Raw genomic sequence first — 27,974 nt, 5'->3', positions numbered from 1 at the left:
TAGTCTGCACTAATTTGCCACAAGACCATACAATACAGAATAAAGGACACCAACATTCCGGTTATTATATGCAAACCCCTTACGGATGTTACTTTAGGTATTTCTGTGGGATAGCTTTTCTTTTTTTTTTTTTTAAACAGTATTCTCTATTTGCAATAACTCTTTTTTTAACAATGCTTGAAAGGTCATAAAAAATCACGCTGTAATACCAGAGCCAAACTAGATGCAACATCAGAATAAAAAAAGTTGTTTGGTCTGTGCTTTTTATAGATCAAAAAGTTTTCGTGTCTTCCAGTGTATGCTTTTCTTCTCGTTGCCACCTCATCATATTTAACACTGAGAAGAATTGTGTTCATACAATTTACCATTTAAGCAATTGGACATTAAGAGCACAAATATAATGGTGACATAATGCACATCATTTTTATTTCCCACAAAAGTCAACAGTACAGCAACAATATTGGTGCATACCATAGAAAAAAAATTTACTAGTCTGAAGCCCAAATTCCAATGTAAAAAATAGCTGCAAGCCCAAATTGCAATGTCGAACAAACAACAAGGAATGATATACTCTCTTGAACAACAAATATGATTTACCACTGACAGGATGCATAGATATGTTGCAACCAACTCATGCATACCAGAAGCTCAACATGAACTACACTTGTACAGTGGAATATCACAAGATTACAAATGTTCTTAACTACATGCTAACTACAGACTACAATTATCCACACTGCTCAAGTCAAAAATGCTACAAATGCAACACTAACATTTATCACAGGATGGTTGTTCCACCAGCCATTATTCTAAAATACTTTATATGAGAAGAGACCGAGGAGCGATTATAAACTGGAAGAAGATTGTTTAACTACTCATTCATGTAATTTCTAGAAGGCTGAACAGCCAAAAGTGGAAATAGTAAACATAAGCAATCTTGGCCTTGCAAATAAGAAATCAAGAACATCGCCAGAAACAAGCACATATATTATGTTGAGGCATGAAAAGGAAAGAAAAATAAAGAGCCTCTGCCCATGCCACTTAGTATAACGGGCTTAAAGAAACAAGCACAGTACAAATACATGTAAATATAAAACAACTTACGAGTAAAACACAGTATACTTAGCTCAGAACAAATGAGCATATACCCTAGCCCCGCCATAGTTGCTCAGTTGTTTGGGTGCTCAACCACTGATCCCAAAAATACGGCTTTTGTCCACAGATATTGCATTGCGGACAGAGACAAAAATCCTGCAAGGTGTTTGTGTGTAGTGTGATATCAGTGCACATTAAACAACCCTAGGTGGTCGAACTTCCTGGAGCTCTCCACTATGGTCCCCCTCATAGCCTGAGTTGCTCTAGAGAAACCTTATAAAAAATCAAATTAGATAATAGTTTAACTGGAGCAACAGAGAGAGGCACGAGAGTAATTTTCGAGCAGTAAATGATGCCTAAGATAGTATACATCATAAATAGAGCGAAACATTTGCACACTTCATGCCCTAACCTACAGGATGATGTCTTTAATTGGTTACAAACCTGTATTTTAAAAACTATGAGAGGTACATCTGTGTGGTCTGTTCAGGTTGGTTTTACAGGAACGCAGACATTACACATATGACAAAGCTTAATGATTAGAAGGTTACTAGAATTCATTGAACAATTTTTTTTGCTTGTCTTATGGCACATCAGCAACTGAGGCTATCATGCGCCGAAAGTGAGGTATTCCGTTTATAGTATCAATACAAACTACAAAAATTTGAAACATTATAGCTTTTTCAGGAGCGTAATGTACCTAGGAAGTTAAAAACACAGGAGATATCGACAAGTGTACCCTCTCTGAGGAACGAGGTCGTTCAGAATAGGATTTGCTTGATAAACTAAGTTTTTATTTATTTTTTTAGGGGCCAACATTGAGAAAGTGAAGGCTGTCAACAGCGAAGGTGAGCCCTGCTTATTATTTTCTTAATTGCTACTGTTTTTAACTTATCAAAGGTCAAAAGTATGCATTAAAAAACTCGTTCAGTGGGCTTTCCAGCAATGCACTTTTATAAAACGGCATCTATTGCAACTCTTAAACCTAAAATACCGAATGTTTAGTGTATTCGATAATGTTAGGAATGTTGACATTGTCTTAGTGAAGTTACCACACCTAGCATCATTACATAATTATGCAATGTTGGAAAGCCAGCTCAAGATCAAATCACATTTTTTATGTTTTGAAACACTCCCCCTATTAAGAAAGTTTAAAAACAGTGCTCACCTTTAACGTTGACATACTGTGGTTTCGGAATATACTTTCCTTTAAAATCGAAAATAAAAGTTGAAAAACCACCTATACTTAAACATCAAATCATTACGCTCTATTATGTACATGATGTTTGCCTTCCTGTAACACCTGCTTGCACAGACTATGCAGACTATCTGTTGTAGTTATTAAAGAAAAGTTTGTAGAGTTAAAAACAGCCTGTACTTAAACTTGGAGATGTTTATTATGCAAAACCAGACATTAAGCTACAGGTTATACAGAGCAACAGCAACTATAGCAATGCTAGCTCATGTAGCTTGATCATTTCTGAGATGTTCTTTTCATAGACAATTCACCACTGTCACTCTATTCGATGCAGTATTATTAAATCAAATCAAGTCTTTATTTTTCATGTATATTATGTAGACTATTGCAGAGCTACAAGGTAACTGCCATGCCTAACAGATAAGAAACTTACATACCACATTTCTTTCACAAGCCACTTATATGGCATCAAGTGCATGGTTGGCATCAGTTATAACACTACTTTGGCTTAACCCAAATACCAATTTTCTAAAGTACAAGGTATGGATTGCACAAATAGATACTGCCTCCAGGCTTTGCAAACTTTTAACTGGCCTAGTTTATCTAATAGAGCAACTGCTTCATGTATCGGAATCTATGGATTCAATTCCCAGTCCTCCTAGGTACCAACAGTTTTCCAATGGGTACAAGACTTCCCCAAGCCTTGTACTAGGCTATTTTGATATGAAATGCTTGGGAAAAAGACTTCTGGACCAAACCAAACTATCAGTCTTCCCATCAATTTCAAAACATAAATTTCTGTAACCACAGAAGCTAATGCATGGTAACTTCTCAATATGCAATCTCTTCCAGCAAAGTGCAGGGATAAAGCATTCACAGTGCGACATAAAACCACAGCAAGTTGGCAAAGATTACTGCTCCAAGAAAACACATGAAAAATATATGGAAAGGGAGAACAGCATTGCCTAATGGGCAAAACAAAAGGATTTCCTTCACCTCTACAAGATAATACTGGAGCGGAAAAATAAAAAGTCCCGGAAAAATGAACCTGTGCCCACGCAATATGCAGTCATAGAATAAAATTCTGAAACAAGAAAATCAACCGGTGAGACACACCCCACATGGTGGAAGAAATGACGAAATTTTCCTAATGCATTCTTGTACACATACTGTAGCATAAGGTGCGTGAGGAAAACGTGACTTGCTGCTGAAGATACAACCATCAACAGCTAGTGCAAGCTAAAATAGAGAGCATATTTTCCGGAGCACATGCTTAAATGCTTACCAAATGGGATCATATAGTCACAGATACAGCGTAAAGGTATGAAGTAAGCGACATTGCGAATGCACAAAACATACTGCACGCAGTGCTTCGAACTGTAACTAAAGGTGTCACAGCATTGTCCACTTTCAAAAGGCCAGGTGCAATCATTCTATCAAAATCACTGTACTATTTCATATTTATTATTGTGATAGTATTAAAGGCCCATTTTTCAGGAAATCTGGAACCTGCATTCTACACGAAAAACCATGAGCATGACTCTAGATGCTGGTAGGTTATGTGGCAAGAGACAATTGTTTGGCAGGTTGTATGACCTCCCAAAATCACATGACATGGCCAAGTTGCCAAGACTTGCCAACTCAGGTTGCTCTTTTGAGACGAGAATCAAGACCACTGGGACATTTAGATCCCGAGTCAGAAACATTACTTCTAGACCATACAGGCATGTTATTACAGCTTGGCTAAAGGAGTTTATATCTATACTTGTGTGGTCTTTAGCACAATGTAACGTTTACAACTGTACCATGTTGATAATAAGTATGTGTGAAATTACAGAGGCAGAAATTAAGGGAATAGTAATTATGTGAGCAGGAAAGTGAACGTAGGGTAACGAGGGACTCCACAAGGAGCTGCAGATGGGAAGCCATTAATACTATGGTATCACCCCTTTAAAGACGGGGTTTAAGTGGGCCACAATTTTTCTTATGTACAAAATTTTCAAAATTGTTCTCTCAAAGCAACACGTTCTGTGCAATGTGCAATTTCACTATATTCTCCTCATCATGAGTTCCAAGCGACTGCAACAGTACATATTTACTCGACTAGGCCACATAGGCTTAGCCAGCCATAAATTAAAACTAATGTACCACACCTCAGTTTGGACATGTTCTGTTCTCATAAGAACAGTTCTTGTCATGGGGTCATGCTCTCTTTGACACCTGACGTTATTATGAAACCATGATTACATAGTGACTTCCGATTATTTATATGAGAAAATCTATTACTTGCTTGAGTCGGTAATGCTAAATAAGCTTTTCTTAAGCTGTCACACGCTGTTGAGCCAACATAATCAGGCAGCATTACAGAAGCAATATACCACCATTATGCAATGTAAAAGGCTCGGATGCAAACACTGATGGCTTCCCCATGGATTTTTTTTTTTCACATCTGTGTCATAAAAGCCTGTCAAATAAAACATGGCCACACAACCTAATATTCTTGCACAAATTATTACAGTAAAACCCTTTTGTTAGTAAAGCCACTACCGAAAAAAATCGTGAGGGTCCCTACTTATCAGTTGTTGGTGACAATATATCCCTGAAGCTGACGTCTGGCAAATAAATGACTACTTACTAAACACGTCTTGCTACTTAATGAAAAAAATAAAAACACTTGGAAACATTTAGTCCTCTCATTCTCTTTACCAATTTTTTCAGTTATAAGGTATTTTACGAATTTTTCTTTAACTACAAAGTTTCTGACAAAGCTGTATAGCTTTACTTTGTAGCCGTATGGCTGCGCTTGGGTGGGTGACAATGAGGAATTACTCCCTTATTAAAACATTGCTGACTGTATCGAAACTAAAGGTAGAAGAGAAAGACACAGAACTGGCCACAATAACCAACATAAAACTAGTGCAATGTTGTACATCATGTACCTATGCACTGGTTCCAAAACCTTGCAGTACTCATGAAGGTAGAAACTCATAAAGGTAAATTGATTGTTTGTATACATGTTCAGGAATGTTACCTCAGGTGCACCCTGAATTGGAAAAAATAGTATTGCATACAATTTTTTCCGCAAAAATATTATACAGCAAAATTTACTGCTAAGTTTTACAAGTCATGAATTAGTAATAGATTCCACAAGAAGTCCAATGAAGCAAGGGGAAACAGAAAGCAATGTGGGCAGATAAAATTAAGAAGTTTGGACATTTAGGTAGGTAGGTCTAACTGTAATGAAATGCCGGCAAATGACGGTTTAATGTGTCGTGACGCTGGCCAAGCGTCGACCCAGGTCTATGCCCTACTCTGCATTATCCCATTTTAGGAGGCCTCGGTTAGAACCGGGTGAAATTAATTGGAGAAATAAGAGAGACCCTTCACAATGATGACAAACAGCGACAAAAATAGAAGATTGCCTGAATTTATGGGTTCCCACACTATAATAACAAACATCACTGTCATCAAAAACAGAACTTTCAGACACAGCAAAGGGCGAACAAGCAAAATACAGTGTTGCCACCATGAGCTGATTTCGCAGGTAAACTGCAATACCTTATATCGTTTTTTAGTGTGGATCATTGGGACTTCACTATACTGCCATTCCATTGATAGCGGTGATCACAGTCCTTTTTGGTGCATATGTCATGCTTTTCAACCAAGCGGTGAGACAACCTCTATAGGCTACACAAGAATGCTAAATTGGGCGAGTTGGTGCATTCGCATTTTAGGAAAACGTAGCGCAAAGAAGGACAAAAAAAAAAAAAAGCTTGCGTTTCCTTCTTTTTTGTCCTTGTCTTCTTTGCGCTACGTTTTCCTAAAATGCTCTATAGGCTATTTTTCTACTAATAAATGTCTTTAGTTGGGCAATTCATAAATATAGTGAGAAAGAGCCGTACAAGAGCTAATTTCAGAAAAAAAAAAAATAGCGGGATTTATGCATGGTTATGCAAAGCTCTGTTACGATGGCTTTGCATGGTTTAGGAGGGTTGTACACAGCTTTACGATTTGAATTGGGGGCATTCAAAGCTTCACCTTAACAGTAGACTTAATGGTGCCCTTAGCACCACCTTTTCATTGCCCAACTGTAGAAGTTTTTTGCTCAAGTTCCTCTTTTGTAGAGTACTTGCAGCACTTTTCAGTGGACAACTACATTTATTATGTAAATTGGTTTAAGGAAAAGCACAGTATCTGTCATAGTTCTCAGCAAACACCTGAACCATGCTAAAGGTCAAGACCATTGCAAAAAACCAAGGCAAAATCCAAAGTTGCGCCCCGAGTTCTAGAGCTCACATTCTGAATGAGTATGAAGTAGTCCTCGTCGTACCTTAAAGACTGGTGATTGGTTATGTATGGCACAACCCATTCAGGATCAGAACTGAGAAATGTCATCATGCATACTATAAAAAAAAAAGGAAATGTCTCCTTCATGCAGGCCAGCTTTCTGCACGTGCTTCAACCAGACTGCTAAAACGCAAGCTTAGAGTGAAAATGAAAGATTATTAAACAATGTCAAGTATTCAGGCGTATCAAAAAAAGTCTGCCCCAATGAGCTAACATGAGGCAACAGCACTGAATACCATTAGCACTTGTAAAAAAGAAAAACTTATCAGTAAAGCAAGTGAGAAAAATTAATGGGAGAGAAACCTAGTGCTGCACGACAAAAATTAATAATGGAAAAAAGATTTAACCAGGTGACATAAGATAAAAACCACCTGTTTCTGTTATTTGTCTTTTTTTCGTCTTTCTCAGTACCACGAATATGATTTTGTAAATGAGTAGATGAAAAAGTCTGGTAAAACAAAAAAACATATGACAATCAGCCTCTCACATGTATTTGGCCAAATTCATAGAGGGCGGACAAAATTTAGCCTGGATGAATTAGTTTCCTTCATCTCGTTCACCAGAAGAGAGCGTCATGCTTAGCCTGAGCTGCAGGGTACCATAGCTCCAGAACTGGCACCCAGCAAGGGCCGCAACATGAAGTGGACCGCCGATGTTGAAAGGAGGGTTGTCTTCAGAGCCAGGAATTTGGAAAGACGGCTGGGCTGCCATCATCGAAGTGTTGAGAAAGAAGCGAACCTCCTTGGTAGAGTCTTGTGGATGAACCACTGACAGCGTCAAAGACTTGCGGAAGGGCCACTGTAGAGACGGGTTCTTGGCGCCGGTACAGAGCTGGATCATAAACTTGAGCACCAGGTCGTCACTGTCTGTACAGTCGCAGGACTTTGACGGGGATGCCAACTTGCGCTCGCAGCGAACACCCAGTCTCATGGAATAACCGCAAACGTTGAAAGGAGCACTGTATACTTCCTCAGCGTACTGCGGCGCTTGTCGTATGAAGTAGCGAACTCTGCTGACAACCACGGCCAGACCCTGCGGGCGCCAGGTCGCCGAGAGAGACAAGAGACCTATCGAGCGTAGGAGACCAACCGTAGCGGTAAGCAACTCAGACTTCGAGACGCCCGTCACGTCCCTCTGATGCACGTGTTCGACGAGAGAGTTGATTTTGGTCTCAAGGCTGTACTGAAAGTCGACTACTTCCGCAAGAGAAAGCCCCGGCGACTTCTCCGAGTCGCCGGCGAGTTTAGAGGAACCCGACGCTTCGGAGAGCGCGGCGGCTCCATTGTACTCTCGAGTGACGTCGCGCTGACCACACACTTTAAGGTGATCCAACATGTTCGATCTAAGCACATCGGTGTTGCAGCGGTCGCATGTCACGGTCTGGAACCGACACTTTTGGTAGAAGTGTGCCGGCAACTCGTTCAGTGCCGTCACGAATGGGCAGCCGCGTCTGGCATTCCAACACTTCACTTGCAAGCCTTCGATCTCCTCCACGGAGGTAGACAGCCACTTCACCTCACCTTCGGTGTACGCTGCGTCGTCTATGGGACAACGTTGGCCCCTCTTGAGCGTCGTCGTGTAGCATGGTTCGCATAGAGCGTGCGAACATGCCAGAAGCGCAGTTCCCCTCGTCAGCACACGGCAGGACGCGCAGATCCGGCTGGCATCGACGGGGTCTTCGAACTCAGTGGGCTTCCAATCGTACTCCGGCGAAAAGCCACTCAGTGTGCAGCGAGCGCCTGACATTACTGTGACGACTGACAAAGGCCAGCAGTGGTTATCACTGCGATCACGGAGAACAGCTGAGTCGACGCATACAATTAACTTAGATGTACCCAAAGTAAAACGGATGGCTCAGTGATGTGGAAATGACAGCTGATAAGCACCGACAGCGGCGGCAATACGTGATAAACACGCAGATGCTGTCAACACAGACCGACCTAGATCGCTGGCTGCCGGCTCCCGATGACGTCGTCCTCCGACGCTGTGGATTCGGCCGGCTTGTTCGCAAGTTGGCAAGTTGTTGAGCGGCTTCTTGATGTCCATGCCAAGATCAATATATCCATGTTTCTGTCAATTTTTTATGTTCTTTAATTAGTGCTGTAAAGTAGATATGCTAGTTATTGAACATTATTACTTGATTTTTTTTTTTTACATTGTAGCTCCCAAAAAGCCGTCCACTCGAAATATGTTAGGAAACTGGGATCGCATATTCATACAGTTCATAAAAAATATTCAATTCCACATTCCTTATTTTGTTTTTCAACTCTCTAACACTTCCGACGTAATGCTCAGTATTGAGCAGCCGTGGTATTCTAGAGCACTATTCTAGAGTGGTACGGTGCTCTAGAAGCACCGTAGCCATGGTATTATAGTGCGGCATAGTGGGACGAACCAAAAAAAAAAAAAAAAAAAAAAAAGAAAATGGCAGGGGCGTGAGATACTATAGCCGTAGTAGTGTATTCTAGGCACTACAGCCGAAGAAAATTCCTGTCTTTTTTGCGCTTCAGGCTTCGCTAAAGTGAGCAAACTCCGTCAACTAGCTTCATTATCTGTTGTCGCCCCATCTGGCACCCTACTTACGAACCCTGCAAGGCAGCTTTCATTACTTCCACGAGATGTCACTACTCTCTCACACACGAAGCTTTTACCGCGCTTTACAATTGCAGTGTCAATCTCCCGTGAGTGTTATCACTTTTCATTTTATATTTCACTTCTTTCCCGTTTTGTTTCCTTTCCTCTACCCCTCAAATCATTTTTTTTTTTTTTTTTTATGGGAGTATACTTCAAAAATTTTCTTTGCTACCCAATTCTAGGCCGATCCCCCTCTGTGGGTATGCGCCATTAGTTATTTGGGCAACAACAACTACTACCTCCGCTTTCAAGCTGAACACGGGTGGGGACTACGGTGGGGACACCCTTAGTAACTGGCCGAACATGCCGCCCGGATTCAAGGACACCGTATCTGTTGGAGATTTTAGGTTTTGCCACGACCACCAACCCGCTGTACCAACTATTTAAACCAACGTTCTAAGAACGTTGGCTATAACCCCGTTCAGCTATAACCACGGTGGTTATAATCCCTCACGGAGGCATGCTGGGCCCCACTCGGTAGTTGCTTGCAGCAAGCAATCTTGCGGTGTATGCTCTCTACGCTGGTCTTGCAACTGCAAAAACGCAACCTGAACATGAAAACGACTGCATTAATTTTGTTTTACTCGTGGCAGTAATTTTCTTGGCGCGGTTTGAGCTCCGTTTTCTTCCTAATGAAATCGATGCGAAGTGAATGAAATCGAGAGGCTATTATATATATATATATATATATACATATATATATATATATATATATATATATATATATATATATATATATATATATATATATATATATATATATACGTGCTTCATAGTTTGTCGTTAATGATTCCATGTGCCTGAAAAAAATGTTTGTCTCCCAAATCCAGTTGCAGATCCCTTCTTTTTTCCAGTCATCAGGCAACAATATATAAAATTTTGAAATAAATAAAAAAGGTCGACCGATCATGCTTTGAAATACATGAAACCAGCAATACATGGAACATAACGCTTTATGGCAAGTTTTCTGATTTCACAGCGTGCCTATGATGTATTCCTTCATATGCACAGCTAAGAGAGATTGCATAAGTATGAAGACTCAGTAGAAAGACGAAGTATTTAAAAAAAAAAATCAGGGAAATATATGAAGGTGTGAGTCGTCGCGACCCATGTAAGCAAAACGTGTAAGCAAAACTTGCCGAAATATTTTTTCTGGTCTCAGCACTTGATATGCGGTATCGTCGAATGTTATTCTTGTGCGATTTTCTCGTCAGGAGCTAAGGGACAAATGGTTCGCCAAAAGGAGCGCCTTCCGTGATGTAGACAGCTCTGTCTTTGTCAAAGAGAACATGACCAAGTATTCGCGAGACCTCCTTGCAATCGTGAAAGAGCAGGCGAAACGATTTGGCTTCAAATTTGCTTGGCATGTCAACGGCAAAATATTGGTCAGGAGGAAGGAAGGGGACTCCGCCTTTGCCATTCGGTCAGAGAGTGACCTTGCTCTGCTAGCCCAATAACTCACCGTAAACTGAAAACTAAATATGGAGTATCACGAATTACTACTTCCCCATAAAGTAAACGGTTGTCTCGACCTAAATAATTTCTCTGCCTTACATATTAATGTCCGGTCTCTGCGTAACAAGTTTGATGACTTTTCATATTTTGTTGACAGTCTGCAGCACAATTTTGATGCAATTCTGCTAACTGAAACATGGGCCGTATGCGATGCTGACTTGGTGAAACTGCCCGGCTATGATCCTTGTTTCCTGAATCGCCCTTCTCGTGGAGGGGGTGTTGCCATTTACGTAAAGAACAGTGGCCTTCATAGCGAAGTTTTACCCGAGTTCTCTATAATGACTCCTGACTGTGAAATGCTCGTGCTGAAGACTGCGGACAAAATGGTTTCTGTCGTTTACAGGCCGCCGTCAGGTGACCCAGATAAGTTCTTAACACATCTCGACAAATTTCTCGATTTTGCCGCTGAAGTCCAATACTCTACTATTATTGGTGGTGACCTCAACATTAATACACTTGCACCTTCTACTATAAATCGCCAATTGAATCACACAATTGCTTCCAATGGTTTTAGAAATCTTATCACTACACCCACAAGGATAACAACGACGTCAATCAGTACAATTGACCTTTTTGTAGTAGACATTGTCTCCCCCGTCATTTCTGCCGGTACTATTGCTTGTGACCTTAGTGACCACTGTGCCATTTTCGTATCCATGCCTCATGGCTGCTTACCAAGTTACGCACAACCAAATAGTTTTGCTTATCAATGTATAACTGATGTGACACTTGCCCGATTTCGCGAATCTGTACGCGTTGCAGATTGGAACTGTGTTTTTGCCTGTTCTTCCGTTGATGAATCTTATGAGCTCTTTTTAAGTACTTTGAAAGACATTTACAATAAGTGTTTTCCCTGGAAAACAAAGAAATCAAACACAAAACTCCGTAAACCTTGGGTGACTCCAACACACGTCAAAATGATGAATCATAAGTCTAGGCTCTTCAAACGCTTTATGTCCACTCGGAACCCTGATCACCTTACAGCTTTCAAAAAACACCGCAACAAGTTAACCAACGAACTGCGAAGATCTAAATATGCCTATCAATCGCGTATCCTCACTAGCAGGGAGGGTCCGAAAGCATTTTGGAAACTTTTAAATGAATCGTTTCTTAACAAGAATAAAAATACGCACTTAGGTCAGCTTGTGATCGATGGCTTGCCCTATTCCCGCTCTTTGCTGGCAGAAAAATTCAATGACTTTTTCACAAGCTTTAGACCGAGTGGTTCCGCGGTCGAAGCACTTCGGTATCTCCAAAATACAGGTTTACAGACATTTGCTTTTCATTTAACGACCAGCGAGGAAGTTTTTAGCGTTATAATGAACCTAAAACCTACAAGTTGCACCGATTTCGATGGCTTCCAAATTAAACCAGTTAAATTTGTTTCGGATCTCTTAGCACCATGCTTAAGCTACATCTTTAACTTGTCGCTCACATCAGGAATTTTTCCTGCACGAATGAAATATGCAAACGTAACTGTTATTTTCAAAGGAGGCGATAGAAACAAGATGACAAACTATAGGCCAATTTCTATTCTCCCTGTTTTTTCAAAGGCTCTTGAAAAAGTAATGCTCAAGAGAATCGATGGGTTCTTTTCTAAACATGCCTTAATAAATGCCAGTCAGTTTGGATTTCGAAAGGGCAAGTCCACGGAATCTGCTTTACTCTTACAAAAGGAAATTATTTTAAATAATATCGAAGCTAAAAATTTGACCCTTGGTATTTTCATCGACTTTACCAAAGCTTTCGACCTTCTTAATCATGAAATACTACTCTCTAAACTTGAAAGCTATGGTGTCCGTGGTCTTTCCCTCCAACTCTTTCGTTCTTATTTAAACATGCGCCAGCAGGTCGTTTCGGTCGATAATCATAAGTCTAGCTCCCTTCTCATTGAATGTGGTGTCCCGCAAGGTAGCCTCCTTGGACCTTTCCTCTTTAATGTATATGCTAACGACCTTCCGAGCATAGCTTATCATACAAGTTGTATTCAGTACGCTGACGACACAAGTTTTTTTCTTAGAGGATCTTCTGCCGATGAACTAATCAATAGTGCAAATCTGGTTCTTTGTGCTCTCCACAAATGGTCCACAGCTAATGGTTTGGTAGTTAACTCTAACAAGACCAAAGCAGTCTTTTTTCGTCCCCTTAGCCAGGATATTACAGTAAACAGTACTCTGCATCTAGAAAATAACATTATTGAAATTGTAGACAAGTTCAAATCACTCGGTATTGTATTCGACTCTCGCATGAGGTGGTCTGACCATATAATGTATATTGAAAGCAAGCTCACTAGATCTGTTGGTTTTCTCTCGAGACTGCGCAACGAATTTTCCTCAAAGCATAAGCTCCTTATTTATCACGCTTTAATTCAATCTCACATAAATTACTGTCACCTCGTTTGGGGTACAACATCTAAAACAAATCTAAACATCATGCTCGGTCTCCAAAAGAAGGCAATTAGACTGATCGCTGGTGCATGCTACACTGCCCATACAGAAACATTATTTCCGAAATATAGGATTCATCGTGTGCATGCCATGTTTGAGTATCGTCTACTTCACTGCCTTAAATTGTCACCTCAATGCTTAACTGACTTCTTGAAGAATATATCTGGACTTAAGCCTTACGAGAAACCCTTTCACACCAGAAGTAAACAAATATGGGACGTTCCTCGAACGAGGACGTTATACGGTAACCAGAGCCTTCGTTTTACTTTACCATGCATATTAAATCATTATAGCATACACAACCCAAAAATATTTACCGCGTCAATTAAGGACTTTAAGCTATATTTTATCAATTCCGCACTGTCTCTCTGTACTTTCCGTTCCTTGCCTTAAACATTATTACAAGAATAGTCACTTCATTTTCATTACGTTCTGCCATATTTCGTGCATGCTGTTACACTATTGAGGGTCGTTAATTTACTGTGCTGTTTTTTAACTTGCTGTTTCATTTGTATATATGTGCTCTTTCTGTGCTTCAAAATTTTCATGTTATTATGTATATCTTCGCCTTAACGTCACACGTCCTGTTGCTCTGCCATTACTGGGCCTCGGGCATCTCTCAAGCTATCGCTGTAGCTTTTCGCCCGAGGCCCATTTCCTGTATATTACTGGAAATAAAATTTTTTTCAATTTTTCAATTAAGCCTAACTTACCTGCACTAAAAGCAAATCACACAGCGCATCTATATCGTCGCCCAGGTATTAACTTTACAGAGTCTTGAAATTTCTCTGGCTATCATGCAAAGTGCAACATCGTGAGCATGTATTAACCCGTAGTTTTAAAAGCTTAAACAGCGGCAGTGATAAAGGCAGGCTATATAATTTTTCTTCACCTTGGCAAATTTCTCTCTCTCTCTCTCTCTCTCTCTCTCTCTCTATATATATATATATATATATATATATATATATATATATATAGAAGACACGTCTTAGAGACACATTTCCTAAATAAATGTGTCTCTAAGAAGTGTCTACTCTCTTCAACTTTTAATTACGGAAGCCAACGAAAACTACTTCGTGAAATATATATATACACATATATACACGTTGTGTAAGAATAGCCTATCATCTGACCATCTAGCGCTTCTCAAGCCACTCTGCAGCTCTGTTTTCCACCTGAGCCTGCGTTTTCAGTTTGACTGCTTGTAGTGCTGCAGCCTAAGAAACAGAGTGTGTGCCGACTACGTCTGGGGTATTTTATGTTGGCCTTATCTCCTTTTTAGACGGAGATCAAAAACATTTTACTCTATGCCGCAGGTGGTCCCCAATATATTTGTATGTCAACTGACTGCCTGTACTGCTTGTATAACAACGTTGCTTTATAATGTTTGGACCAAGTTCAATTGATTCGATTCTTTACATTTTGCTCTTAGCTCTGCTGTTGCACATCTCAGAATATTTGCCTCCTACTTTTTCCAGTTAAGACTGCTGAAAATAAAATCCTTTGCATTCTGCTGTCAGGTGCTGCATGAACCCTTTGGGCACCATATGATTGTCGCTATACTGAACGACTCAACTACAGTTGATGTGCCACATTTCAAAGTGCTCTTCTCCTGTAAAAAGCTTCAGTCATCATATTGAATCTGGTTCTTGTTACACGAAAGCTTATGCTCTTCTAGAATTTTCTTGGTCATGCATTCTTATGTATTTGGACACCTTATCCGCTTCTGTGCTCTTGTTTGACAGCCTGCATATTTTCTTATTCCACCAGCTTCAGTTTCTCCTCGGCTCCGCAGCGGTTTGGCACATTTTTACTTCTTAATATCTCTGTTCGTATCACCTCTTCCAATCGATCAAGACCCCGCTTTTTCAGAAGGCGCATCTATATTCCCCCTTCAGCACACGCTGCGACACTGTTGATCGCGTAACCCTGGTGCAAGCAATCGCCGCCACGGCAGCGTCCCCGTTGTAACCACTGAGGCATAGCATACTCAGCCGCATTCTAGTTTTCCTCAATTACCAGTCTCTCTGGACGACCGGTTGTCGAAGGAGTCCCAGTCGATAAAAACGCTCGCCACCACTCTCTCTCTCTCTCTCTCTCTCTCTCTCTCTCTCTCTCTCTCTCTCTCTCTCTCTCTCTCTCTCTCTCTCTCTCTCTCTCTCTCTCATCTTCAATTTTATTATGCACGCCGGTTGGTTACTCAACGCAAGCTCGTCCAGCTGCGATTAGCGACCAAATGCTCTCGCCAGAAAGCCTCCCCCGAGGCCTGGCACTGTACGCTGTACTCTCCAGTCTGTTTGCGCGGGAACTGGAAGGTCTCCATGAGCTGTGTCCGGCGTAGCGTGAATATATAACGCAATTTTACCTGCTTCATCAGGCATAAAAATTCTGCCGAAGACGATGAGAACATCGTGGGTGCTCTTTTTCACTTTCCTGCTAATATTTTGGCAACTTTGGTCCTACTTGATGCCGTTACGTGGGCTTTCGCTCATCGTTGGTTCAGTGTGGGTCACTCTGTGGCTTTCGTATTTACTCTCTCGACTCGTCTGGAAGTGGGTCTTTGCGAGCATGGTGTCCGCAGATGGCAAGGCTGTGCTCATCACTGGTGAGTTGTTTTGTTTGCTTTACGCCGCTTGTTCAATATTGTGAGGAAGAAGTTGAAAACAAGTGGGATAATGGTTACATGTGTATCGTTTGTTACATTGATTACTTTCCATGAGAACACTTCCAGAGTCGGGCTATTCGCATGCTTTTCAGGGGAGGTTAATTAAGAGACGGGGAGTTTTAGGGCGGAAAAGGGAGTTCATGAATTTAAGGCGCATTGGATTCCTTGCAAATCCTCCAAGCGAGATGATATTCTTTGATTTAGTCTTGATCGCTGCATTGTTTGTTTAGAGGCAACACAGAACAGGTCCCTGCCGAAATTTGGGTCGCGTTTTCGTCATTAACAATGATTGCAACTACCGCTTGTGTCGTAGTGCTTTTTTCAACGCGTTTGCCGAAATTGGCTGCAAACAGGTCGGGCATGGTAGAGAACGTGCTCGCACACTTAACAGGAAACGGTAAAGTAGTTACATTACTTGCTTCAGCGCACGGCCATCATTTGAATGCCTAAAGTAAACAAGAAAACGTGTGGGTGAATACGTCCGACCGAATTGCTCGCGATTATTAGAAGCATGATGGCATGATTATCGCCCCCTTAGGAATTAATGGCGGCAGAACTAGTGGGACAATACGCGAAAGCAATGACGTCAAATTTATTTCCGTATATATCGGATATGAGCATCCTACGGGGCAAGATGGTGGCTTGAATAAATGACATTTAGATCAGCCTTAAAATGTCAGGAGAATTTGTGTTCTCTAAGGCAGCTTAACGGCAGTCTTGGGAAATAATGTAATGCAATTATTTCTGCTATATAGAGAAAACGAGGGCATCTTTACAAAAAATTCATTATAAATATATAGTTTGGAAAAACCCGCGCTCATGAGCCGTTAAAATGACGGAAGGAAATCTACTGAGAGTGTTGTTGAGACGAGATTTTGGTGATGACGGTCGAAGGAAATGTTTTCGGTAATGTTTCGAGTGGCGCGGTGTGCGAAACAGAGCAAGTCAGAACTTCGCGAATAGGACGACTACTAAGTGAGGATCAGTAGTAAGGCTTTAAAGAGCACGGAAAAAGCTTCTGTTTGTGCCACTTTCGTATATAGCTGGCCAACAGCACGAGAAGAAAGAAAAAAAGTGACGACACCAAGGGTGCCGTCACGTCCACGGCCTGTTCGTGCTGCTTTAACTCATCTGGATGCATGCCAGCTATACATAGCCCTTGAGAATGTTTTCAACGAGATAAAACCACTCGACGGCATCGCCTGGCTTTGTTTTCACGTCTCGTTATATGTTTAACCCTTAAAAGACGACCTTCTGTAGAATGTTGCTGAGGGTCAAGGGTGACCGTTTAGTGGTTGGAATTATTCTTACGCAGGTTGCGGCAAGGGCTTCGGTTACAGGTTGGCTAAGCGACTTTCGCGCGACGGCTTCTTGGTCTTCGCCGGTTGTAGGAATGCTCAGTGCGAGGGGGCTGAACAGCTCAAGCGCCTAGCTAACGTTAAAGTCTTGCAGCTGGATGTCACCAAGCAAGAGGAGGTCGACAACGCATTGGAAGCCGTCAAAGAGCACTTGGGAAAAAGAGGCGAGTCCGTGAATCGTGGACACGTATACTTAGGACGGACACACACACAGACACGCATACACACGCACACACACACACACACACACACACACACACACACACACACACACACACACACACACACACACACACACACACACACACACACACACACACACACACACACACACACACACACACACACACACACACACACACACACACACACACACACACACACACACACACACACACACACACACACACACACACACACACACACACACACACACACACACACACACACAACACACACACACACACACACCACACACACACACACACACACACACACACACACACACACACACACACACACACACACACACACACACACACACACACACACACACGCGTTAAAGAACCTCAGGTGGCCGAATTTCCGGAGTCCTCCACTGCGGCGTCTCTCATAGCCTGAGTCGCTTTGGGACGTTAAACCCCAAAACCATACATACATACATACATACATACATACATACATACATACATACATACATACATACATACATACATACATACATACATACATACATACATACATACATACATACATACATACATACATACATACATACATACATACATACATACGTACGTACATACATACATACATACATACATACATACATACATACATACATACATACATACATACATACATACATACATACATACATACATACATACATACATACATCCTTACATACATACATACATACATTTCGCAAATTAATTGCCACACTATATCGCAACACTCAAATAGCAGCGCTCAAATTTAACGTTAAGGAGTATCGTAATCGACATCAGAATTTTTTTATGGCTTGATCCAGAACTTTTTGATCCCCTGATACAAAGGGGAATGGCCGCATCATCATCATCATCATCATCATCATCATTGGCGTTTGTCTTAAGTGATGCGCAATATGTTCTCGTTATGGATTTCTGTATTTAAGCAGCACAAAGGTCTGGCGATTTTGTTTACCTTGCATTCCTTTCCACAATGCAGTGCTTTGGTCAGTGGTACCGAACGCTGGAATCGCCAGCGGCGGTCTCCTGGAGTGGACCACAGTGAACACCGTAGCCAAGATCATTGACGTCAACGTATACGGGGTCATGCGGGTTATCAAGAAGTTCCTGCCCCTTCTCAAAAAGAGCCAAGGCAGGGTGGTGACAGTGGCAAGCCCCTTAGGTAAATTTTTCTCTCCAAATCATCATCGTCATCTTCGCTAGCGAGAAAAGACTTCGCCCGTTGTTGCTTCCTCTTCCTTCCCAAATCGGCTTGCCATAACAACACATTAGTAGGTAATTTGGGGAAAACAAAGGCAAAGTTCAATCTTCTTTTCTTTCCCCAGTAATTCAATGGCCTTAAATGGGGTATGACTTAGAACGGTGGATAGGACAGTTGAATAAGGAATGATCTTGATTGCATTCTTGAGATAGAGCAGGTTGATGTAATGCACGAAATCCAGGGGCAGGTCTCTCCAGTCTCGAGGTAACATGACGAAAAGTGACTGTAAATGCTCAGTATAGTTCTAGGAGCCATGGTTTTGACGGCATTGTGATACCTAATTTGGCTGTAAAATAGACGAACTCGTGGTATATGGCTGACGCTAATAAATTTGACCGATAAAACTTGTGAGAATGGCACAACCGAGAAGTGTTCTGTCGAGTTTAGCGGTTAAATTACTTGGTTGTGCATTTTAAAGCAGGTACAGTCGTGTAATATAATGATGAAAATAAGTAAGCGGATAGGCACGGTTTCGTATTCTTCCTAAGGTTAAAGAAATTTTAGACAAGAGAATATAGCATATTGTCAATGCGTGTTTTAGTTTAGGATAGGCTAAGATGTGGCAATAATTTGATGGATGAAACAGCAAATCGCTGATTGGGGCGTATAAAACCAAGGGTGCAGGAATCAGTGATGCTTATGACGTGAGATGACCATGTTACATTGTGCGTTAGCCTAATGCCCTTGTGCTTGTTGGAAGAAACGAACGAACACTTGGGAACCAAGAACACATTTAAAAGGACTGCGCCATTACTTGAGATAAGAAGAGACCAGAAGTGTTTTAGTTGCATTAAGAGACATATTGAAGCACACGAAGTGAACACATTAGGGGGGGGACAGATCACGTGGCGTATCGGAAACGAAAAACTTGCCGGGCAGGCCTCAAACGCCACTGAGAGCTTCGGTCGGCGAAGAGTTTGTTTTAAGCTAACGACCCCTGACAGCTTAGCTTTGTGACCTCCTTCTGTACCAATTCAACCACCACTAAGCTGCTCTTCCGCGCCAGACGTAAAAAAAAAGAAAAAAAAAAGGAAAGACGCACCTGCTTGTGCGCTGGCGCGCTCCTAATCTCGCTCTAAGTGGCTTCAGGACATAATGGGCTGTGGTCACCATCATTTCCTCTTGCCTCACTGGTTAGCCCAAGAGACCATTTTAAGCATTAAAAGATGGAGATCACATTGCAAAAGCAAGGGCCCAAGCCTAGTGCGTTGGGGAGCACCTTAATTATGAAAACTTGTCTGCGTGGCCTATTTCTCTCTGTGAGTCAGAAAGTTGAATAGCCATTCCATCAGTGAAGACTTAAGGAATTGTATACGAAACCTTTGGTACTATTTTACGCGATCCGTTGTTAAAAGGCTGCTCAGATTGGATAAAAAGAGCCTAAAAAAATTCTCAGGCCTTTTAAGCTTATGTTTTAATAAAGATAACCAATTGGGATACACAGGAACGTCCTTTCAAGAATATATGTTGGCGGGGACAAAATGATTTAACCGATGCAGTGAATTTGGTGATGTGAGATTAGACTACACGCTGAATCAGTTTCGAGCTCACGTGGTAAAGAAATGGAGAGAGTGGGAGAGGGGTGGCAACTTTGCGTAAGCGATGTGTATCTTTCGTGAGGACTGGACTGATTTCAGCAACTTTGTGCCCTTGCGGAAGCATGCATAATGATTGATAGGGACTGCCATAAGATGCGGCACACGATTACAGAACGTTCTTAAGATTACCATATAGAGTTAAAAAGCATAATCTACGGAAAACAATTACATAGAAAGCTCTGCAATCAATGGAAGCTTAAAAATGCCACGTCTTCGCAAATTGCACAGGCAGAGTCGGCGTCTATTTGAAAGTTTTCACTTTTCGGGCGTACCTACTTTGGTCAAATTGCTCTGACGTAGTCGGCATGCGAGAAAATAAAATAAAATGTGCGAGATAAATTGGCTCCTTCGTCATTGCAACTATCACATGCCACCATTTATACGAAAATTAAAGACGTTTTCACCGCTCGGCAAGAATGTGCTCCCCTTCAAGGTGGCGCCGCGTGTACCATATTGGCCAAAACTAATCATGAACGGGATTTGCTTCTCAGTCGTATACAGTGTAGCCGTGCATGCGGCGCCCCTAAAACATCGAAAGTTCTCCAAAAGGAATTCCTTTAACTTACAAAGACAGCAGAGGTCCTCGCCTAGAAGGCTAAGAAAGAAAAACTGTTGATCGTGTTACTTTTGATTGATGGCGCAGTATAATGCGGAACGAAGCGCTCGTGACCTGGAGTTTAATCCAGTTCTAAACTTTGTAGCCACATCACGCATAATTTATTCCACAGTTCATAGTGAAGGCAGCAACGAAGGGGTAAATGAGTGCAAGTTCGTTTGCAAAGAAAGCTCGAAACATTGACAACACAGACTTTTAACGCGAATGCATTTAATAGCTCACCAGTGGCATCTGCAGAAAGTGTGCGCAGAGACGGTGCACAGAAAGTGTCCACCTCCTCTGAAAATGAATTAAAAAAATTTGGGTCTAGTTTGGGAATCGAGTACTCGCCCCCCCCCCCCCCCCCCCCTTTCCTCCCCCGTTAGCCTTCTCGACATACATGGCGGCGAAGGTACGTAGGTTTATGACGGAACTGACGACACCAGGTCAGGCAAGTCATCCCCAGTACCGATCGGTCCGACGGAGCCGGTTTTCGCGGGATGGTAGAAACCGTGGTGTCGTATTCTCCACGGCAGTCGTGTAGGTGACATTTTCTCCGACAGACTGCCCAACGTTGGTAGAAATAGGTCGGAAGCTATCAAGGTCTGTCGGAGGATTCCCGGTGTTTCGATTGGAGATCAGAGAGCTAGGAAGCAAATACTTTCCGTTTTCCTTTTTTATGGCAGCGGGTTCGCCGTGCTGTGTTATATTCAACCGTAAATAGAGCACGCAAATCTGTGAGTTAGAGAGCTCCGGAACTGTTTTTTTTTTTTCTACAAGTGGCGAGGTGAGTTCTGCGAGGTAACCATTTAAATAGCTCTGTTGCAGTCTTAATTGTAGCCTTTATACCGACCAAGAATAATAAAAACGCGATGACTGATGACTTTCACTGAAATGTTCGCTTGTGACAGCTTACAACTTTTACAGAGGTACTGAAGGTTTTACACCACCCGTAAACGGGCTTGATGGCTCGTAGCTCTAGGAAGCAGTGCTTCGCATTCGAAAGATACACATGACAACCACTAATCACAGGAGGCGTAGATAACGGCTGTCCCATGCCTATCTTTTTTGTGTGTGTTTGTTCTTCAAATCCGCTACTCTGCTCCCTGAGGGCGTTATAGCTTACCTGCAGGTAAGCTATAACGCCTTCAGGGAGCAGAGTGTGCTTTTTAACCCTAAGGTTAAAAAGCACACAGCACTCCGGCTGACTAGTCTCGGTTCAGCGGCTGCATGTGAACGACAATACGGTCCCTCAAGCTATGCTCATTAAAATTTATTGTACTACATTACCCTCTGAAATGAGCTGCAACTCCTGTCGCAGGTCGTTTCACATTCCCCATGCTGGCACCATATTGCATGTCCAAGCATGCCGTGATCTCTATGATGGATGCCTTCCGCAGAGAATGTCACGACAAGGGAGTCGACTTCATCATTGTAGAACCATGGGCCTACAGGTACGTACTAAAGCCATTCTGTGGTGCCTATATAGTGGATTTTCAGCCGCTTTCAAGTATCCTTCATTGAATGAACACAGAGGCAACGAGCGACAAACGCTCACATACTTGTGCGGAAAATGTAGAAGGCAGTGACATCAATTTTAGAGACTGGCAGCTTTTTTATTTTGCTCCCGGACATCTTCTTCTGGCCATGCAGCCAAAGCTGCAGAGACGAAACGTATCAGTTCATTGAGCAGGCGAATATAATCACTTCATAAATTTCGCTGATCGTGCTCTAGATTATGCGTCGGGCGCCGCGATGCAACATGTAGACTCCCTAGACCAAATTAGAGTTACTATATAGGTTTTGCCAGTATAGTAACCTAAATGCGTAGTAACCTATATAGTAACCTTTGCCTATATAGTAACTCTAGACGACTGTGATGATGATGAGTTGTGGCTGCACCCTTTGCATCGGGTGGGCTCAGTCACATACCCTAGCCGGATGAGAGTAGAGAGACTAAAAAGGAAAGAGAAATGAAAATGAAAAGGGATAGGGTAGAGCTGCTATGAGCACTATCAGTGACTAACTAGTGTCCACCACATACGAAGCCACCAAACGGGATGGCTGCGCCATATGTCAGAAACCTCCCGAAGAGTACGACAGCAGCTTCTGCTGCGTCTACCCGCCAGTTTGCGTACGCATTCGCATTTGTTTAGGGAATGTATGCAGCGCTTGATATTAACTTACCGCGAATTTAAGTTTACTTGTGCCTTAAACCGTCTAAAGCAGGACATTTCGGCATCATTGGCGGCTTGGCATGAAATAGTAAACGTTGAACTGAAGTCGAAACCGCACCTGAGTCCAGATATTGTGGAAAACCAGTTTCCTCCCCCTTCGCCGCGACCGGTCACCACCACGCCGGCGAGCATCGTGGCAGCGCCAGCTGGGAGAGGAGGTAAATACCTCCCCTTGGGGGAAGGAGACCAGCGATGGGTGCGCCACCAAGAAGTCTACGCGGGTTCCCGGGAGAAGACGAGAGGAAGCTTCTGGATCCAGCCGGCAAAGAGAGCGGTCGGCTCCCGCCGCCTCTCCCGGCAAATGCCGGGACGCTGCGCACACGGGAGGACCCGTCGTGCACGACCGCCCATCTTCTGGTTCCCAACGGCGAAGCGACCGGTAAATACCGCACGCTCTCGCCGCGCCTCCCGCGGCAAACGCTGTGGTATGGCTTCGTCCGAAGAATGCGGCGCGCGGGAGATCCCGGCCGCCATATTCACGGCGCGTTCAAATGTCCGCCGCCGAAATCGCACCCCCAACCCCCAGCCGGTGAGTCAAAAGTCCTTCTTATGTAGCCTTCCCCCTTCCAAGGAAAACCTTGTTGATGTATAGCTAGCCGGCATGCTCTGTATTATTTGCAAGTGCAATAAATAGCATTGGAGTATTAACTATGTGCCGTCCCCGTCCTTTGTCCCCTTTGTTCCCCTCCGCGAGTCGCTAGCGAGGACGTTGCACCTGCGGAGTAGGAGCGGGGTGGAACACCGTCCCCCATTAAACCCCCACAATGGCGCCTCAACGTGGTTCTCTCGTGCAGAAGCACTTGAGCTACTTACCCCTCCCTAGGGACAAAGGACGATAGTCAGTTCGCGGCGTGGAGTGCCTGCCCGGACATTTAACATTAGGCCTGACCCTACATCGCTATGCTAGCAAGGCTACTATGCTTTCTTGACGGCGAGGTGAGAGGAGTCGCAGCGAGAGCAAATGGTTGTGCATGTATTTGGGTGTGTGTGGAACATTTTTATTTGTGTGTGTGTGTGTGTGTGTGTGTGTGTGTGTGTGTGTGTGTGTGTGTGTGTGTGTGTGTGTGTGTGTGTGTGTGTGTGTGTGTGTGTGTGTGTGTGTGTGTGTGTGTGTGTGTGTGTGTGTGTGTGTGTGTGTGTGTGTGTGTGTGTGCGCGCGCGTGTGTGCCGAGGCTTTTGAGAGGTGCAGCCACGAGGTCCGTACATGGAGCGCGAGACCGAGCCGTCCACGGAGAACGGCACGCCGGAAGCGAGTGAGTGCCTCAGCCGGGGCGGTGGCCCTACTTTTCTTGTATATAGTTGTAATTGTAAATATTTCCCCTTCTGTCTCTGGCTCTGGGAGCCAGGTGCCGCAATCGGCTGACTGGTTTTGCAGCCGTGATCACCGGAAAGCACCGGGGCGCTCCGACACCGCTGGACGCGGTGGGCGCCGTTCGCTCAGACGTTGCCTTTGAATGGCAGCGAGCGAGTAGGGTCCTACCCTGGGTTCCTTGGCGGAGATGCACATCCTCGCGGCGCTGCGTTCTAGCTATTGTCCTTAGCGCTAGAGCGAATAGGCTCAAGGCTCTTTTTGGGAGCTGCCTGTCGCACGTCGGAGGACAGTCTAACCGTGGCATACAGCATGAGCAAATGCGTTTTGCTTGTTTTATATTGACCTCGCTGTAGCCGAACATCTCGCTGAATTAGAGAAAGCTAACTTCGTTCAAATGAACTTTGTATTTTTGGGCTGAGAAGGTGAATCGCAAATTTCGTGGAACCAGATTATTATGCCGGCAAACGAACCGCGGATGCCCGTGCTTCGTTCGGATTAACGGAACGCAGTGCGGTGCCGGATAAAATTGTTTGGCACTCGCATTGGCCCGCATTTTACCAAATGGTCATTTTGCTCAATTTAGTCAACCTTTTTCGAGATCCGGAGGGTTGTGCAGATATCAAGTGAAGCCGCCTGGACCTGCCGCCATTGTTTACGTTCCTGCCTGCTGCCCTGCGGCCGTGAATCACCGAAGCTCGGAGTCTCACCGAACCAGTACGGCTTAACGGGAGGGGAGGCCAACCCCCTGCCTGCCAACAAAGGTGCGTAAGTGGGAACAACACCCTCCCGTCACGCTGGCTTCTGGGACCTGCGGATGGACAGCGGGGGCCCCTTCACCTTGCTGCTCGTCGGATGACACCAACGTTTGGATCGCCCTGCTAAGCCTGGTGTTTACCTCGCGGATGGTGTCCAAGGAGCAGCTCTCGACAACCATAGGTGAACATTTAAGGAGGGAGGGATGTGGAAAACCAGTTTCCTCCCCCTTCGCCGCGACCGGTCACCACCACGCCGGCGAGCATCGTGGCAGCTCCGGCTGGGAGAGGAGGTAAATACCTCCCCTTGGGGGAAGGAGACCAGCGATGGGTGCACCACCAAGACGTCTACGCGGGTTCCCGGGGAAGACGAGATGGAGAGCTTCTAGATCCAGCCGGCAACGAGAGCGGTCGTCTCCCGCCGCCTCTCCCGGCAAATGCCGGGGGATAGCGGGCACGGAGTACGCTGCGCTCACGGGAGGACCCGTTGTGCACGACCGCCCATCTTCTGGTTCCCAACGGCGAAGCGACCGGTAAATACCGCACGCTCTCGCCGCCTCCCGCGGCAAACGCCGTGGTATAGCTTCGTCCGAAGAATGCGGCGCGCACGGGAGATCCCGGCCGCCATATTCACGGCGCGTTCAAATGTCCGCCGCCGAAATCACGCTCCCATTCCTCAGCCGGTGAGTCAAAAGTCCTTATATAGCCTTGCCCCTTCCAAGGATAACCTTGTTGATGTATAGCTAGCCGGAATGCTCTGTATTATTTGCAAGTGCAATAAATAGCATTAGAGTATTAACTATGTGCCGTCCCCGTCCTTTGTCTCCTTTGTTCCCTTCCGCGGGTCGCTAGCGAGGACGTTGCACCTGCGGAGTAGGAGCGGGGCGGAAGACCGGTCCCCCATTAAACCCCCACAATATATCAAAACTTGCCGTCGGGAAAAACTACAGAACCTTCTCTGTTGTTACGACAGAATTTCTGTGCGGTTTTTGACAGAAAACCTGTTGTGACAGCAAAACGCTCTGTAGTAACATCAGCAATTCCTTTAGTTACAACAGAAAAGTGCTACAGAACTACAGACAATAGAAATATACTACAGAAAAACTACACAAAACTACTACAGAACTATAGAAAAATCTGACGTTTACGACGGAACTACACAATATTTTGTCGTACTTTTGACATGGTTTTGTAGTTTATTTTCGACTGGGTGATTCTGTAATAACACCGTGACGAAAACTCCGTCCCCGTAGCCTTGGCTGCACAGACATAAAACGTTGTCCGGGAGTATTCTTCTAAGCTACATAAAGCCTTACTAAAACTTCAACAGGAAGGCTGCTCTGCAGAACAAGTGGGTGACACTTCCAAGCGTTTTTGTTTATATTCTACGAGAAGACAATATAGTAGATAGAGCTCTGCATTGCCGCCTTGATTGTTTTTTCATCACGCTGTTCTGAATGGTATTTGCTGTGACCGTGTACAATTCTGTCGACATCAGTCATCAGCCAGTTAGTGTCCAAGTTCTGAATGCTGTGGGGGTGCTTAATGAAAAGAATTAAGTTCTGCATTGAATGTTTGTATTACATGCGTGCCATTTGTTTTTGTTACAGGACGCCTCTCATGTCAATGTTTATGCCTTCCAAAGATGTCGTGATGCAGGAAATCAACAAGCAGGACGCGGATGTTATCGCAGACTTCAGTGATAGAGAAATTAACGAGTGGTTGCAAACAGCGCGCAATGTATCAAAAGCAATCATCAGGGAGGACCCCGAAGAAGCTGTGGACGTGATTGAAAATGCTGTCAGAGAAACCCACCCGAAGACCCGCTACCAGTCACCTTGGGTAATCCACTTGCTTTCTATATATCTGCTGAAGGAAATCCCTGACGAAGTCGCCGACATTATTTCAAATCTGTTACGTAAGATACAGCTAAAGATGTTTGCATAGTCAATGCAGTTTTTTTTTTGGCAACAAGGTAACGTATATTTTGTGAATTACGACAATTTGTGAATGTTTATGCGGGCTAAAACAGGGCAAATATATGAGTTGAGATCAATAATTGAATATCAAAATCGAAAACAGTTGCGTCATCTTCAACTGTATTAATCTGACTCAAGAAATTTGGGATTTGCAGTCGTTGGGCGAAGGATTCAGTGAGTTTGCCACCTAAATTTCTAAATGTCAGGCGGCTGGCATAGTGACGTCGCTCTGATACGTTAAAGAGAAAGCCTTATTTGGCTAATGCTTGGTACGAGCAGGAAGCATCCGCAGCAAGCGGCATAATATCCCGTCATGCCTCGCTAGTTGCCATAGCAACGAGCCACGGAAGCTGCGAGTGGAACGACGGCATGCACGACAGATAGCCATGTTGTAAGGCGTTGTCAGAGGAGAAGTGGAGAGGGTGCGCTCACAGAAGCAGAAGGAACAGAGAGGGCATCGCGTTACGGGTCGCGTAGGGGCGCACAGGAGAAATCAGAGAATAAGGCATCGCGCAAAGTAAAGTGCGATCGAAATTTCGCCTTCATACACGTAGGCACTCCTAAGTGTGTGTACTAAATAGTTTATCAAAAGTCCGCTTTTGCGGAATAATGTGAAAAAGTCAATGCACTTCACACACCGTGAAAGAAAACTATGCACATATTTAAGTCTGTGTCACAATATACAGATGGGCTTTTGCCATCATTAGCCGACGTTTAATTTTTAATCAGAGAAAAAACACGGCGCTTAATG

At 43.6% G+C, this 27,974-nt stretch overlaps 2 protein-coding genes across 2 annotated transcripts; one reads left to right on the top strand and one right to left on the bottom strand.

Annotated features, from left to right (window-relative positions):
- Nucleotides 1-400: 400 nt before the first annotated feature.
- On the bottom strand, nt 401-8,624 carry LOC146172955 (uncharacterized). Its single transcript, XM_084584035.1, has one exon. It carries the CDS (start codon nt 8,384-8,386, stop codon nt 7,178-7,180), a length of 1,209 nt encoding a protein of 402 aa, XP_084440161.1. The 5' UTR covers nt 8,387-8,624; the 3' UTR covers nt 401-7,177.
- A 6,919-nt stretch (nt 8,625-15,543) lies between these two features.
- Nucleotides 15,544-27,191, top strand: LOC146172954 (retinol dehydrogenase 7-like). The gene is made up of 5 exons (XM_084585089.1): nt 15,544-15,841; nt 17,217-17,423; nt 18,469-18,651; nt 22,265-22,397; nt 26,855-27,191. Exons 1-5 carry the CDS (start codon nt 15,637-15,639, stop codon nt 27,189-27,191), a joined length of 1,065 nt encoding a protein of 354 aa, XP_084441215.1. The 5' UTR covers nt 15,544-15,636.
- Nucleotides 27,192-27,974: the final 783 nt, after the last annotated feature.

This window comes from Amblyomma maculatum, chromosome 11, assembly GCF_055883805.1.
Source record: "Amblyomma maculatum isolate TAMU_Amacu chromosome 11, ASM5588380v1, whole genome shotgun sequence".
Classification (NCBI taxonomy): Eukaryota; Metazoa; Arthropoda; class Arachnida; order Ixodida; family Ixodidae; genus Amblyomma; species Amblyomma maculatum.
Note: the sequence above shows the minus strand (reverse complement) of the source record. Positions and strands in the feature narration are given on the sequence as shown.

What these genes read in the sequence shown, in the direction of transcription:
- LOC146172955 (XM_084584035.1), bottom strand. Translation starts at nt 8,386, where the DNA reads ATGTCAGGCGCTCGCTGCACACTGAGTGGCTTTTCGCCGGAGTACGAT.
- LOC146172954 (XM_084585089.1), top strand. Translation starts at nt 15,637, where the DNA reads ATGAGAACATCGTGGGTGCTCTTTTTCACTTTCCTGCTAATATTTTGG. An exon ending in AGAGCACTTGGGAAAAAGAG is followed by an intron (nt 17,424 to 18,468) that starts GCGAGTCCGTGA and finishes TCCACAATGCAG; the next exon opens with TGCTTTGGTCAGTGGTACCG. An exon ending in GTAGAACCATGGGCCTACAG is followed by an intron (nt 22,398 to 26,854) that starts GTACGTACTAAA and finishes TTTTTGTTACAG; the next exon opens with GACGCCTCTCATGTCAATGT.